We start from the raw sequence: 13,929 nt of genomic DNA on the forward strand, positions 1-13,929 counted from the left end.
AGGGCCTGCCTGCTCCTGCTTAGTGGGGAGCCGTATGGAGAAAAGCGTTCCTAGCCGCCGTCCAACTTTCTGAGTTTGTATCCAATTGCTGGCGCCAGTTTTCCTACATTTAAGATGCTAAGTGTCCTCCTAAAGAGACAAATTTCCTCTTCAGCATCCCTCTACCTGGCATTTTTGTACTGTTTCATAATCCCTCTCTTCTGGTGAGTCTAGCCTAGCTTCGAAGGACCACTCAAGCAGATGGCAACCCGTAAACCCCCTGCGTTTAACCTCTCCGCGTGGCTCAGTGGAAAGAGCACGGGCTTTGGAGTCAGAGGTCACGGGTTTGAATCCTGACTCTGCCACATGTCTGCTGTGTGACCTTGGGCAAGTCACTTAACTTCTCAGAGCCTCAGTTACCTCATGTAAAATGGGGATTAGGACTGTGAGCCCCACGTGGGACATCCTGATCACCTTGTATCCCCCCCAGCACTTAGAACAGTGCTTTGCACATAGTAAGTGCTTAACAAATGCCATCATTATTATTATCATCATCATTATGATTATTGTTATTACACCAGGATCTGATCCCCAGCCAGTGTCTCTCTCACTCTAATCTCTCTGGGATTAGGACTCATGTCTGAGGAAAATGGGAAGAGCACAGGGGGGAAAAATAGAAATCAAACTTCATGAAGAGCTGAGATTCTAGAGTTGGAAGAGGGGTCTTGTTGTAAAGAGGGTACGGGTCTCCTGTAGAATGAAAGGCAAGTGCTAAAAGTGCATGAGGAGACATGATTTAAGTGATAAAGAGTTACTTGAGCTCTGGAGTGGTCTGCTGAAAGAGATGAGGAATTTCTGTTAGCGGGTTGTAGACTGATGTGATTTCATTTCTCCCACGTGGGTTCAGCGGGCTGGGTAACACAAAGGAAGGGGGAAATGACCAGGTAATCAAAGTGCTCAGAAATGTCCACATGTGGAATTCCATGGCTATTCAGGAGGAAGAGGTTGAGAAGCACTTTCCAGGTATTTTTGCATATTACCATATAACCGTAAAGACGGATATACGGAGAGCCAGAACTGAACTTCCAGAAAACCTCCAAGATTGTCTTTACATGAGTCCAACTCTGTTTACAGGACCTTAAAAAATGCCTGTGGTAAATACCGTTCTTCAAAACGTTCTGTTTCTGTTTTGAAGGGCATTAGAGGTAAGAATTACTGCCAGGTGTTGAGGAATGATCTTGTGGTTTTTATTTTAAAGCATTTTTTTGAGGTAACAGATGATCAGTTTGACTTCCATACGTACTGCATGAGAAAGATGACTCTCCGTGCCTACGTTGACCTTCTGAGATTAGAGGATGTGCTCAGAAAACATGCTTTCTACTTCAAGGCTGCTCGATCAGCGATCGAAATATACTTGAAGTTACATGATAATCCACTCACCAGTGAAAGTAAAGAACAAGAAGTGAACTCAGGTGACTCTTAAGTGGGGGGTCGTGATTGATTTCCAGATGTAAATCAAGGATCAGAACAATCTGATCAGGTGATAAGGAACAGCTGTCAGTCGATGATATTTATTGAGCATTCACTGTGTACTGAGCTGTCTGCTAAGTGGGTGATAGCAGTAAGGAAGGACAGGAGGGTGATGATGTGTAAGGAGTGATGCCCAGTTGTCGAACCAGGAAGAAGGGAAGAAACTTTCACAGCTGCAGAAATTATTCAAGCGTGGTGTTGCTGTGACATTACCAAATTGCATGTATTCTCCCGTGTCCATTAAATCTACTTCTTGAAAGCCACGGTCCCCATATCACTGAACTTTTAAAGTGTTACGTCTGAGAGGTATCGAAATAACTTAGAGAAGATCGAAAGGCTATCTTTCCCTTTCTCGGCTCCATTCTATGGCATAGTCAGGCAGAAGTAACGTGGTGATCCTCCATGTGAAATGCTCTTCGAATTGAGTTTTTTTGTTCCCATCTCTGATGTTACTCTTAGAAAATCTGTCGGCTAAAGAACTGAAGAAAGTGCTTAGCAAGCAGAGGAGGGCCCAGAAAAAAGCCAAACTGGAAGAAGAGAGGAAGCATGCCGAGAGAGAACGACAGCAAAAGAATCAGAAAAAAAAGAGAGACGAGGAAGAGGAAGAAGCCAGTGGTCCTAAGGAAGAATTAGTTCCTGAAAAACTGGAAAGGGTAAAGCATGGGAAAATACTTTACAGTGATATTTTTAATTTTTTTTTTTTTTTGAAATGTATTCATCCTATTCCTGGTGTTTGATCATTTAAATGTAAACACTTAATGTCTTGAATTTGAAGTTTTCGGCATATAAGGATCACAATTTTTGGCAAAGCCTAGCAAACTCCACTTAATGGCGATTTACGGAAAGTGCAGTCATTTATCCTGTGGTTACGTTTTGTTTTTAGGAAAACTCACATCACGAAACCCCTACCTTGGCCAATCATACAATCCTTTCTTTCCGACTTTGCCTCTTGTTCTCTCCAGATTGATGGCTGATGTCAGGCCAGTGTTCCCTAATTCCCCAGAGCACTCTATCCAAAAAGCATAGGAAAAGCACATATTTTCAGGGGACCGACAATATTTTCATCAAATATTAAACCCATTCTCTTTTTTTCCCCCTCTAAGTAAAATACTTAAGCCCTGGAGTAGAAGTGTAGAAATTCAGATCCATGACTCTTTTGAAAATAGTTTATATAATTGCTTTTAATATTTTTAACAAATGAAGAATTAAGTGGTTATAAATGATGAGATTATTGACTGCTATAATATAACATTAGGTGGGATTTCATTTCCTGACAAAGGAAAATAAAAAGTTTTAATTGTAGATGTATGGGGGAAAATTTTTTGCAGTTTTTTTCTGAAGTGTTTTTCTTTTTATTGAAACAGGTAGAAAATCCATTAGAAGAGGCTATTAAGTTCCTTATTCCACTTAAAAACCTGGTTGCTGATAACATAGATACCCATCTTTTAGCATTTGAAATATACTTTAGAAAAGGTAAAGTGGAGCTCTCTAACTTTTGCCTAAGGTACTGGGTTTTCTGAGGAATACATTCACGGGGATACGAGGTTTTCCTTAAATTGCATTTTGCCAGTGGCTTCTCACTTAAAGAGACTCATTTAAGGTAAAGAAAAAATGGTGTCGATAATAATAATAATAATAATAACAACAACAATGATGGTATTAAGTGCTTACTGTGTGCCAAGCACTGTTCTAGGCTTTGCCCCTTAGAGATTAAACACAAAATCATTTTATTGTATGACCCTCATTTAATTTTATTGGCTGGGTGTTTGTGTCCCTCAGAACATATACTAAGTAGAATTTTAACACGATTAAAGAAAAGAGAAATGCAAAAATGAGTTTCTTTTTGGGTTGATCAAAATTTTTTGGTAAATTTAGCAAGCTCTGGGTTATGATTGAAGGGGGTGTTTATATTCAAGGCTGTCTTTCGTTACCCAGAAAAAACCCCATAATTTTTTTAATGATTATTTTTCTTTGGTTTCTCTGATCCAGGAAAGTTTCTGTTAATGCTGCAGTCAGTCAAAAGAGCATTTGCGATTAACAGTAATAATCCATGGCTACATGAATGCTTAATTAAGTTTTCTAAATGTGGTAAGTACAATGAAATAATTACAGACCATCTAATAATAATAATAACTGTGGTATTTATTATATTATATTATATTATTTTATATTATTTTATTTTATTTTATTTTGTTAGTATGTTTGGTTTTGTTTTCTTGTCTCACCCTTTTAGACTGTGAGCCCACTGTTGGGTAGGGACTATCTCTATATGTTGCCAACTTGTACTTCCCAAGCGTTTAGTACAGTGCTCTGCACACAGTAAGCGCTCAATAAATACGATTGATTGATTGATTAATTGTTAAAGTACTTAGTGTGTGTCATCCACTGTACTGAGCGCTGGGGTAGGTAGAACATAATCACAGTCTGTTAGGACTGAGAACGCATATTCATTCATTCATTCAATCGTATTTATTGAGCGCTTACTCTGTGCAGAGCACTGTACTAAGTGCTTGGGAAGTACAAATTGGCAACATATGGGATCCCCATTTTGAAGATGAGGGAACTGAGGCCCAGAGAAGCTAAGTGACTTACCCAAAGTGATACAGTGGGCAAGTGGCCAGGGATCAGTGTAGGGATGGAGAAAGAGAGAAGGAATATGAGAAAGGGATTAAAATGGTTAAAACGTTGGAGGTGTGGGGCCTGGAGGGAGGTAGGTGACCCTTCCTGGAATCCGGAGTAGGTGGTAGAGGTGGATTTTATGGGCTTCAAAGGAAGGGAAAGAAAGGGATGGGAGAGGTGGAAGGATGCAGAAGCGGCATTGGGGTGCGAGAAAGGAAGCCAACACCTCCCCCTTTCCCAAAGCTCACGCCTTGGAGAAGGGGGCAAAGATGAGGCCCCCTCTAGAGAGAGCAGCAGTGGAGACTGTGTCGTCTGGGGAGACGTCTGTCGTCTGTTGTCTCCCCCTTTTAGACTGTGAGCCCACTGTCGGGTAGGGACTGTCTCTATTTGTTACCAATTTGTACTTCCCAAGCGCTTAGTACAGTGCTCTGCACACAGTAAGCGCTCAATAAATACGATTGATGATGATGATGGGGAGAGCCAGGTTTCAGTGGGGGCCAGGAGGAGCAGTGATTGCGGCAGGAACCGGTCAAGGATGGAGCGGAGCTTCACAGGTCACACTTGGTTGAGGCTGTGGGGCAGGGGGGAGGCTAGTGGGGTACAGACAGATGGTTGGGTGGGGGTGAGTTGGGGGGGCACGGGGGGATGAGGGGCTGGGCAAGATGACAGATGGGGCCGGGGAGAAGGGGTGCGAGGCGTGGGGAAGGGAGAACTAAAATGGACTGCCTGGAGGGTGGAGGTTGAAGGGACATGGTGAAGTTGTAGGGTTGAAGTTTAAGGGTTGTAGGTGAGGTAATGGGCAGCAATAACTACTTGGTCCAGTGATTCCTTAAGGAGATTGTTGAATCCAGATTGTAGACTCTGTTGTGGGCAGGGAATGTGTCCGTTTATTGTTGTATTGTACTCTCCCAGGTGCTTAGTACAGTGCTCTGCACACAATAAGTGCTCAGTGAAGAGTGAATTCTGATCTGGACCATGGGTGCTTGAGAGTGAAAGAGGCCAGTGTTTAGGAGTAAACAGGGGCTGGGCTGGTGGAAAAGTAAGCAGCCGTTGATATGTAAAAATGTAAAAAAATGCCTAGGTCGTTTTCACCTGGGTGTTAGCCAGCCATACCTGATCTGTGGAATCTGGCACAATGCGGGCTCTTCTACACAAAATAATAGTTGCTGGCTCCTGGTTTAAATCGGTTTAGTACTAAAAGATGCTGTGACTTTTGATAGAACTCTGACCCTGCTTCAGAGTGTGCTGTTATTTTTTTTTTTTTTCCAGTGTCAAGTCATAGCAATCTCCCAGAAATTGTCAACAAAGTTTTAACGCAAGAAATGCAGAAGATCTTTGTTAACAAGGACTTGGAAAGTTTCAACGAAGAGTTTCTCAAACAAAATGCTACCTCTGTCCAGCATCTACTTTCAGGTGAGTTTTATTTTTTAAAGCCATGAGAACATTTGATAGTGAAACGAATATTTCCAAGTGAGGCGTTAGAGTGGCCAAGCTACTAGGGCGTTCATTAATTCAGTAGGTTAGTAAATTACTGTGATGTACAAGTGATTCCCAGGCAATCAGTAGTATTTCTTGAGTGGTTACTCTGTGCAGAATGTTGTACCTTGGCTCTTGGGAGAGCACAGAGTAGAGAGTACAGAGAAGCAGCGTGGCTCAGTGGAAAGAGCGCGGGCTTGGGATTCAGAGGTCATGGGTTCTAATCCCGGCTCTGCCACGTATCAGCTGTGTGCCTTTGGACAAGTCACTTAACTTCTGTGGGCCTCAGTTACCTCATCTGTAAAATGGGGATTAAGACTGTGAGCCCCATGTGGGACAACCTGATTACCTTGTATCTCCCCCAGCGCTTAGAACAGTGCGTGGTACATTGTAAGCACTTAACAAACACCAAAATTATTATTATTACAGTAGATCACTTTTAGACTGTGAGCCCACTGTTGAGTAGGGACTGTCTCTATATGTTGCCAATTTGTACTTCCCAAGCGCTTAGTACAGTGCTCTGCACATAGTAAGTGCTCAGTAAATACGATTGATGATAATGATGATCACACATGATGATCCCTGCCCTCTGAGAGTTCACAATCTGGTGGAGATAGTGGCGCTAGAATAATTTACAATATCAGTCGACCGATGGCATTCGGTGCTCACTGTGTGCGGAGCTCTTGTATTAAGTGCTTGAGGAAGCATAGTACAACAAAATTGGAAGATTTGTTTCCCCCCTCCCATGGCGTTCCAAAGAGGAGAAAGAAGGGATGCGGGATATGTGCATGAATGAGCAAGATGTGTACAAGGGTGGGAGGTTGGGCGTTTCCAAGTGCTGAGTTGACCCCATTTTGCTTAGGGGCATTTTGAGGGGGATTAGGAGTTAATTGGGGAAGACCTCCTGAAGGAGGTGGGATATGGGGAGAGTTGCAACGCACATCAGATTTCAAGCGGGGCTGTGTGTTTGTTCAGGGCAGAGAGAAGCCGGGGAGCAAGGGAGAGACGAGAAAGAGTCACAGTGAGGAGAGGGCAGGTTAATCATCATTGTGGATCTTTGTGTTGCCTTTGTTTTTTTTCCTCCTTTGGTTGAATGTGCAAGAAGCTGGATTTCTAGAGTGGCCTTTTTTTTTTAAGCCCAATTCATCTATAAATTTTGGGTCTATAAATGCTCGACTGTAAACTTGTTGTGAGCAGGGATATGTCTACTAACTCGGTTATGTTGTGCTCTCCCAGGGCTTAGGACAGCGCTCTGCACACAGTAAGTGCTCAATAAATACAATGGATTAATCAGTCAATAAATCATTTATTGAGCACTTAATGTGTGTAGAACACTGTACTAAGCGCTTGGGAGAGTACAGTATAGCACACAGCGAGCTTACGGTTTAGGGTGGAGACAGGCAGGGAGGATGAACAAAAGGAGCAAGTCAGGGTGACACAGAAGAGAGCTGAAGAAAAGGAAAAGAAGGTTTAGTCAGAGAAGGCTTCCTGGAGGAGATGTGCCTTTAATAAGACGTTGAAGGTGGGGGTGAGGATAATTGTCAGCTATAAGGAGTGGGGGTGTTCCAGGACATGGGCGAGAAGTCGGCTGCGAGACAGACGAGATGGAGGTACAGTGAGAAGGTGGGCATTAGAGGAGCCAAGTGGGCGGACTGGGTTGCAAGGTGAGGTAGGAGAGGGCAAGGTGATGACTGCTTTAAAGCAGATGGTTAAGGAGTTTCTGTTTGATGCGGAAGTGGATGGGCAACCACTAGAGATTCTTGAGGAGTGGCGAAACGTGTCCTGAATGTTTTTTGTTGGTTTGTTTTGGTTTGGTTTTTTTTTTTTAATGATCCAGACAGCAGAATGAAGTTTGGACTGGAGTGGGAAGAGACGGGAGGTTGGGATGTCAGCGAGGAGGCTGATTAGAGGAATCAAGGCATGACTGGATTGATGTGGTGGCGGTTTGGATGCAGTTTGCACACCACAAACCCTCAATAAATACGACTCACTGACTGACTGACAGGAGAAGTTGCTGTATTTGTGTTTTGTCCATGAGACCACAGGCATTTCCATTAATGGCAGACAGGCGTGTGAACGTACTGCCATCCACCCTGCTGATTCCATCCTTCCTCTTCCTTTCTTCACCTCAGATCACCCAGCACATAAAGGGAAAGAAATGCAGCCACAACCTGAAAGGCCGTTGGGGGGGACGGGGGACGGTGGGGGGAGTATGTGTGTGTGTGAGTGTGTGTGTATTTTTAGATTTTTTGCCGCACCAAAGTAGCAAGATCTGATTTGTTTCCATTAACTCCCGGATCAATAATCATGGTAATGACGTCTCTTTACACATCTGTCATTTTCAAAATGTGGACGACAGAGGAACTATTTTGCTGTTCTTAGAGGCGTAAGTCTAACGCTTCGTGGCACGTGCTTGTATCCTTGAAAATTAAATCAGTGCCTCCATTTCCAGACAGATGCACTCTGTGGCGGGCACTCGAGGAAGCTGCTATTACTCTTGTAGAGCATGGCCTCTCCACCAGAAACCTTGAGAATGTACAATCAAAGATAATAATAATAATAATAATAATGATGGCACTTGTTAAGCACTTACTATGTGCAAAGCACTGTTCTAAGCACTGGGGGGGATACAAGGTGATCAGGTTGTCCCACGTGGGGCTCACAGTCTTCATCCCCATTTTACAGATGAGGTAACTGAGGGCCAGAGAAGTGAAGTGACTGGCCTCAAGTCACACAGCTGACAAGCGACGGAGCTGGGATTAGAACCCATGACCTCTGACTCCCAAGCCCGTGCTCTTTCCACTGAGCCACGCTGCCTCTCCAAAGATCTGTGATGTGTTTTAGCATCTGCCTCCCCACCTAGCGTGTAAGCTCCTGGAGGGCAGGAATCGGGTCTGCTAATTCTGTTGTACTGTCCTAGTACAGTGCTTTGCGCAAAGTAAGCACTCAGTAAATACCATTGATTGAAAGGTAACAGCAGCTAAGGTGGTTTCCGAGCCCCTCTGGGATTCCAAGGCGGGTGACTCTGTCTGAAGCCTGTGTGTTACGAAGGCTCCATTACCTTCCTAAAATCGTTTAAATGGCTTTAGAGAGTACTCACAACCACACTGCAGGAAAAACCTGAATGGTCAGAAAATTTTAGGGAAAAAATCAGTGAAAATGATATAGGGGTTGCAGGGGGGCGGTGATAGCGCAACCATCCTATGAAGACAGACCGAAAGAGATGAAAACTCTTAAGAGTGGAAAGAAGGCTGAAAGGGAGTTGATTAAATTTACCAAGTCATGGTCGGGGGCGTTAGGATAACCCGGAATTGTTGTTCACCAGAGCTTTAAAACTAGCAAGTGCCTTTTGAAAGTTGAAGACAACAACAACAACAAAAAAAGTAGAAGGGCTAATTCCGAAAAGGTTGGGGAATAAATTGGACATTAGGTTCTAGGAGGCTCTAGATAGATAAATGGGAGGCCAGTCCATAGTAGTAGTAGTGATAATATAGTAAATGGCAAAGCACTGTTGTAAACTCTGGGAAAAGGTACCCAGATGAAAAGGAGACATGGTTCATGGCCCCCAGTAAATGGGGGCGGGTTGGCGATGGATGCAAAGTGGAGTTTAAACAAGAACAACGTAAAAAGAATAAATAATATCAGACCAAGATAGAATGGAAGAAATTGTGACTCTAGATGTCAAGGAGAGCGGTACTCACAATCCCCTTCCTGGGATTCTTCAGTGCCTTCGTGGAAGCAGAGTATTTGGTTAAGGGGATTCATTTTCTGATCCAGGATGGCGTTTCTTCTGTTCTAACTTTTTTCAGGTTACTTTGTATATTAGAAAATGACTCAAATGTTAATAATTGAAAAAAATCACTAAAAGTATTAGTGCTTTCCATTTAAATGTTTATCTCTCTTGGTAAATTAGGTGCTAAGATGATGTATTTCCTGGACAAATCAAGGCAAGAGAAGGCAATTGCTATTGCCACAAGATTGGATGAAACTGTGAGAGATAAAAATGTGAAGGTAAGCTCTTTAAAGATTTTGCTACAGACAGTTGCTACTCCGAGTTGTTTGTTTTAGTATTGTTTTTAAAATTAGCCTTTTCACATTTGACTTCTGGCTGATTTGTGAATGTTGATGGAATACGTGACTGGTCGAATTCCCTGTGGCCAAAGAAATATTGCCTAACAGTCCAGGGTGTGGTGTTCATTTATTTGGGATCTGTAAGCTCTCCGGGTTTCTTTTGCTTTCAGCGGCACATTTTGCCACCTCAACACCGTTGACTGAATTTCCCTCGATAATTACTGTAGACTTCTTGTTCTTGTTTTGGTAGACTCTGACAAAGGTTTTTGAGGCACTTCTTGATGGCAGCTTTGGAAGTTGTAGTACTCAGTACAAGGAATACCGGACAGCGTGTCATAAACTGTTTCCTTTTACATCCACCTTTCTGCCTGCCACAAATGAAGACGATAGTAGTTCTTCGTCAGTCAACCACACGGCCACTAACCATGATGTGCTAGTTAATGAAATTTGAAGCATTGCAAACGTGTAAGACTTTTGTGGAGATGGTTAGGGCTGGATTCAGATCAGGGTTCTTTTCCAGGATACATTTCAATACCTACAAGTACAAAATAACTAATTGGAGAGCAGAATTAAAATGGATATGCTCTTAGCTCGTTTTGTTCTCCCAGACCCTCCCCACCCCCAGTTGTTTCAGCATCCATAATCAACATCTGTCATGTTTATCCCTTGTATCGTTTTTGTCTTACCAATAAAACCCTCAAATTTTGAGCGTTAGAGGAATGTTCAGGATTGTGCTTTTCCCTGAACGTTGCGGGTATGAGAACATTTGTTCGCTGTAACCATCGAGCAGTTTGAAGTGACTGATTCTGATGTCATGTCAGTCAGGTTGGCTCCCAGTGCCTGTTTGTTTTGGGTTTTCGTTTGATTGCTTGGTGTCTGGGTGTTTCCTTGACGTACATCACTACAAACGCGTTGGCTGTCTTGTGTGCCTTTTTCTTTTTTCCCCCCTCCCAGGCCTGTGTTTCTGGGAAATCAATCCTGGCAAATACAGACATTGTGCTTTTGAAATCGATGGAAGTGTTTGGAACACTTTCCTCTCCAATGTCCCACGCCCAGTTCATTTCCTTGAAAAATATTAAACCTTAAAATCTTAAAAATGTTTTACCGTTAAAGCAGTTAAAAGATTTCGTCAAACATTTCTCTAAATATCAATGAGGATGATATTGTCTGTATGCTTCTACCTGTTCTTCAGTTTTCTTAGGGGCAATTTATCCATTCACAAAGATGCTCTGATTTTGCACAGAAAACTAAAACCGTGGAGAGAGAGAGAGAACTAGAAATTCACAGTCGTTTTCAGGGGATACCTCAGTGGGAGATCTTTTAGGTGCCTGCCTCCCCCCAAATTGAATTTTTTAAAATTAAAACTAAAGCTGCTTTCATTTGAGGAGTGTTTCTTTTTGCACCGAAGTCCTTCAAGTGAGTCTGACTGCAAATTAGTTACTCCGAAGCGGAGAGCTGTCAGATGTATTCAGATGTACCGACAACAAAGGAGAATTTGTAAGTATTCCTACTTTAATTGTTAAGATGTAATCTTGCGGAGATCAGTGACTTTTTGACAGCTCTGCGTACTCTGGGAATTACTCTCAAATCTGAAAGTATCGTTGGCTTGTACAAAAAGAACTGTAATAGAATCGTTCAGTGTTTTTGTTTTTATTTCATTGCTTTGTAAATATTTCAGTAAGTTACTAGACCTAAGGCAAATATAGATTCATGAGGGGAGATTTTACTAAGACAAATAAACTGTTCCAATTCAGATGGTTTCCTGTCTGCCTCATCCGTTAAATTTAAAATTGCCGAACGAAGAAATTCACTGTACAATAATGCCAGCCTATGTACCGCTGTAATAAATTATTTTGTACACAGTTGCCCTGTTGGGTTTGATTTTCCTTGTGGGAAATCCCAGCTGTGGGGCTGGGAGGAGCCCCACATTTGCCCCTCTGAATACCAAGAAGAGGCGAGCTGCGTAGATAGAGATAGAGGCAGAAGGACATGGGTTCTAATCCCGACTCCCTGGGTGCCCCCTGTTCATTCATTCATTCGATCGTATTGAGCGCTTACTGTGTGCAGAGTAGTGGACTCAACTGTTCCACTAAACAGGAACTCCCTCCCCACCTAACAACCCCTCCAAAAAAATCTCACCTCTTGCAAAAGGTCTTCCTCAGCTCAAACCGCCACCCCCTCAGTAGCTTGTATATTAGTTTATACTCCGTCCCGGCGCTTATTTATTGATTACTAGAATTTATTCAATCTCAATTTATTTAGCATGTCTTTTTAATTCGGCACTTATTTATTGATTACTAGAATTTATTCAATTCTCAATTTATTTAGCATGTCTTTTTAATTCTGATTACTGGATTTCTCATATTTTTATGACTCATTTCCCCCCATTAAAATGTAAGCCCCTCCGGGCAAGGAGAGTATCACTTGGACTCTCCCAAGTGCTGAGGGTACGTATGTATAAGATCATGTTATATTTTCTGCGTCGTTATATGTAACTTTTATGTACATGTTTTCCTTTATGTACATGTTATTCCTTTGAATAAGACGGCACTGCTGGCTAAATTCATCTGTGGGTGCCGGAAGCGGGAGGAATCCAAGGCACATCGAGTAGGGTGGCTTGAGAGGAATGAAGTGGGTGAGCTGGAGGAGAAGGCAGGAAAAGAGCAGACAGTTGATCGAGAGCCTTAAAGCGACTCAGGAATTTCTGGTTGATGCAGAGAAGAGTGGGCAATCAGTTGCAGTCTTTGAGGAGTGGGGTGTGTGTGTGCACTGAATGATATTTTTAAAAATAAAGGTTAGATAGTGGGCCCAGAGGGGTGTTTCTTTTCACACTGAAGTCCTTCAGTGTATATAGCTCCTCCTTCCCTCCTCCCCATCCCCCCCACGCCTTACCTCCTTCCCCTCCCCACAGCACCTGTATATATGTTTGTACCTATTTATTACTCCATTTATTTATTTTACTTGTACATATTTATTCTATTTATTTTTTGTTAATATGTTTTGTTTTGTTGTCTGCCTCCCCTTTCTAGGCTGTGAGCCCGCCGTTGGGTAGGGACCGGCTCTCTATGTTGCCAACTTGGACTTCCCAAACGCCTAGTACAGTGCTCTGCACACAGTAAACGCTTAATAAGTACGATTGAATGAATGAATGAATAGTGCTTCCAATTCCAGCGCTTAGAACAGTGCTCGGCACATAGTAAGCGCTGAGCCCCTTCCTTCCTCTCCCCCTCGTCCCCCTCTCCATCCCCCCCATCTTACCTCCTTCCCTTCCCCACAGCACCTGTATATATGTTTGTACATATTTATTACTCTATTTAACTTGTACATATCTATTCTATTTATTTTATTTTGTTAGTACGTTTGGTTTTGTTCTCTGTCTCCCCCTTCTAGACTGTGAGGAGCCCACTCCACTGTTGGGTAGGGACTGTCTCTATACGTTGCCAACTTGGACTTCCCAAGCGCTTAGTACAGTGCTCTGCACACAGTAAGCGCTCAATAAATACGATTGATTGATTGGTCTGCATCGGTGTGTGTGTGGGGGTCTGCATCGGTGTGTGTGGGGGGAGGAGGGGGTCTACATCGGTGTGTGTGGTGGGGGGAGGAGGGGTCTACATCGGTGTAGGGGGGGTCTGCGTCGGTGTGGGGGGGAGGGAGGAGTCAATAAATACGATTGATTGATTGATCCCCCCCCCCCCCCGGCCTTACCTCCTTCCCCTCCCCACAGCACCCGTATATAGGTATATATGTTTGATTGATTAACAAATACCATGATGATGATGATGAGTAAGCGCTCAATAAATACGATTGATTGATGATGATGATGATGATGAACTCCCCTCCTCCAATTTTTTCCTTGATTCCCTTCAGTCTTCCGCCTTCACTCCCCTGAAACCAACCCCCTCAGAGGTCCCCAACAATGTCCTTATCCGGGTCCTGTGGTCTTTTTACTCCCTCCGAATCTCCCTCCCGCCCGAGTCACGTGCTCCGCCCAGCCTCGGGGCCACGTGCGCCGGCCCCTCCCCTGGCCCCGCCCCCAAGCAGAGCCCCGTCCAATCCGGGCGGCGGGTCCCTCCACCTCCGCCCCGCCCCTTTCGCTTTAACCAATGGAGTGGCGGCTTCGCGGCCCCGCCCCCTGGCGCAGGCCCCGCCCCCTTCCCTCGCTGCCCTATATAAGGGGCCTCGGCGGCGGCGGCCGCCCATAAACGGGGCAGGAGCCCCAGCCTGCGGACGGGGCCCGCGGACCGCGGCCGGAGC

General features: G+C 43.8%; 1 protein-coding gene across 1 annotated transcript in view; it reads left to right on the top strand.

Moving 5' to 3' along the window:
• NAA16 (N-alpha-acetyltransferase 16, NatA auxiliary subunit) overlaps positions 1-11,540 on the top strand; it is a 67,120-nt gene extending 55,580 nt beyond the window's left edge. The window contains exons 14-20 of the mRNA XM_038761598.1: positions 1,238-1,451; positions 1,969-2,162; positions 2,874-2,982; positions 3,499-3,597; positions 5,398-5,541; positions 9,518-9,615; positions 9,926-11,540. Coding sequence (XP_038617526.1) covers positions 1,238-1,451; positions 1,969-2,162; positions 2,874-2,982; positions 3,499-3,597; positions 5,398-5,541; positions 9,518-9,615; positions 9,926-10,126 — 1,059 coding nt within the window. The 3' untranslated portion in view covers positions 10,127-11,540. The remainder of the gene's footprint in view (positions 1-1,237; positions 1,452-1,968; positions 2,163-2,873; positions 2,983-3,498; positions 3,598-5,397; positions 5,542-9,517; positions 9,616-9,925) is intronic.
• Positions 11,541-13,929: the final 2,389 nt, after the last annotated feature.

This window comes from Tachyglossus aculeatus, chromosome 20 (genome assembly GCF_015852505.1).
Source record: "Tachyglossus aculeatus isolate mTacAcu1 chromosome 20, mTacAcu1.pri, whole genome shotgun sequence".
NCBI classification, from domain to species: domain Eukaryota; kingdom Metazoa; phylum Chordata; class Mammalia; order Monotremata; family Tachyglossidae; genus Tachyglossus; species Tachyglossus aculeatus.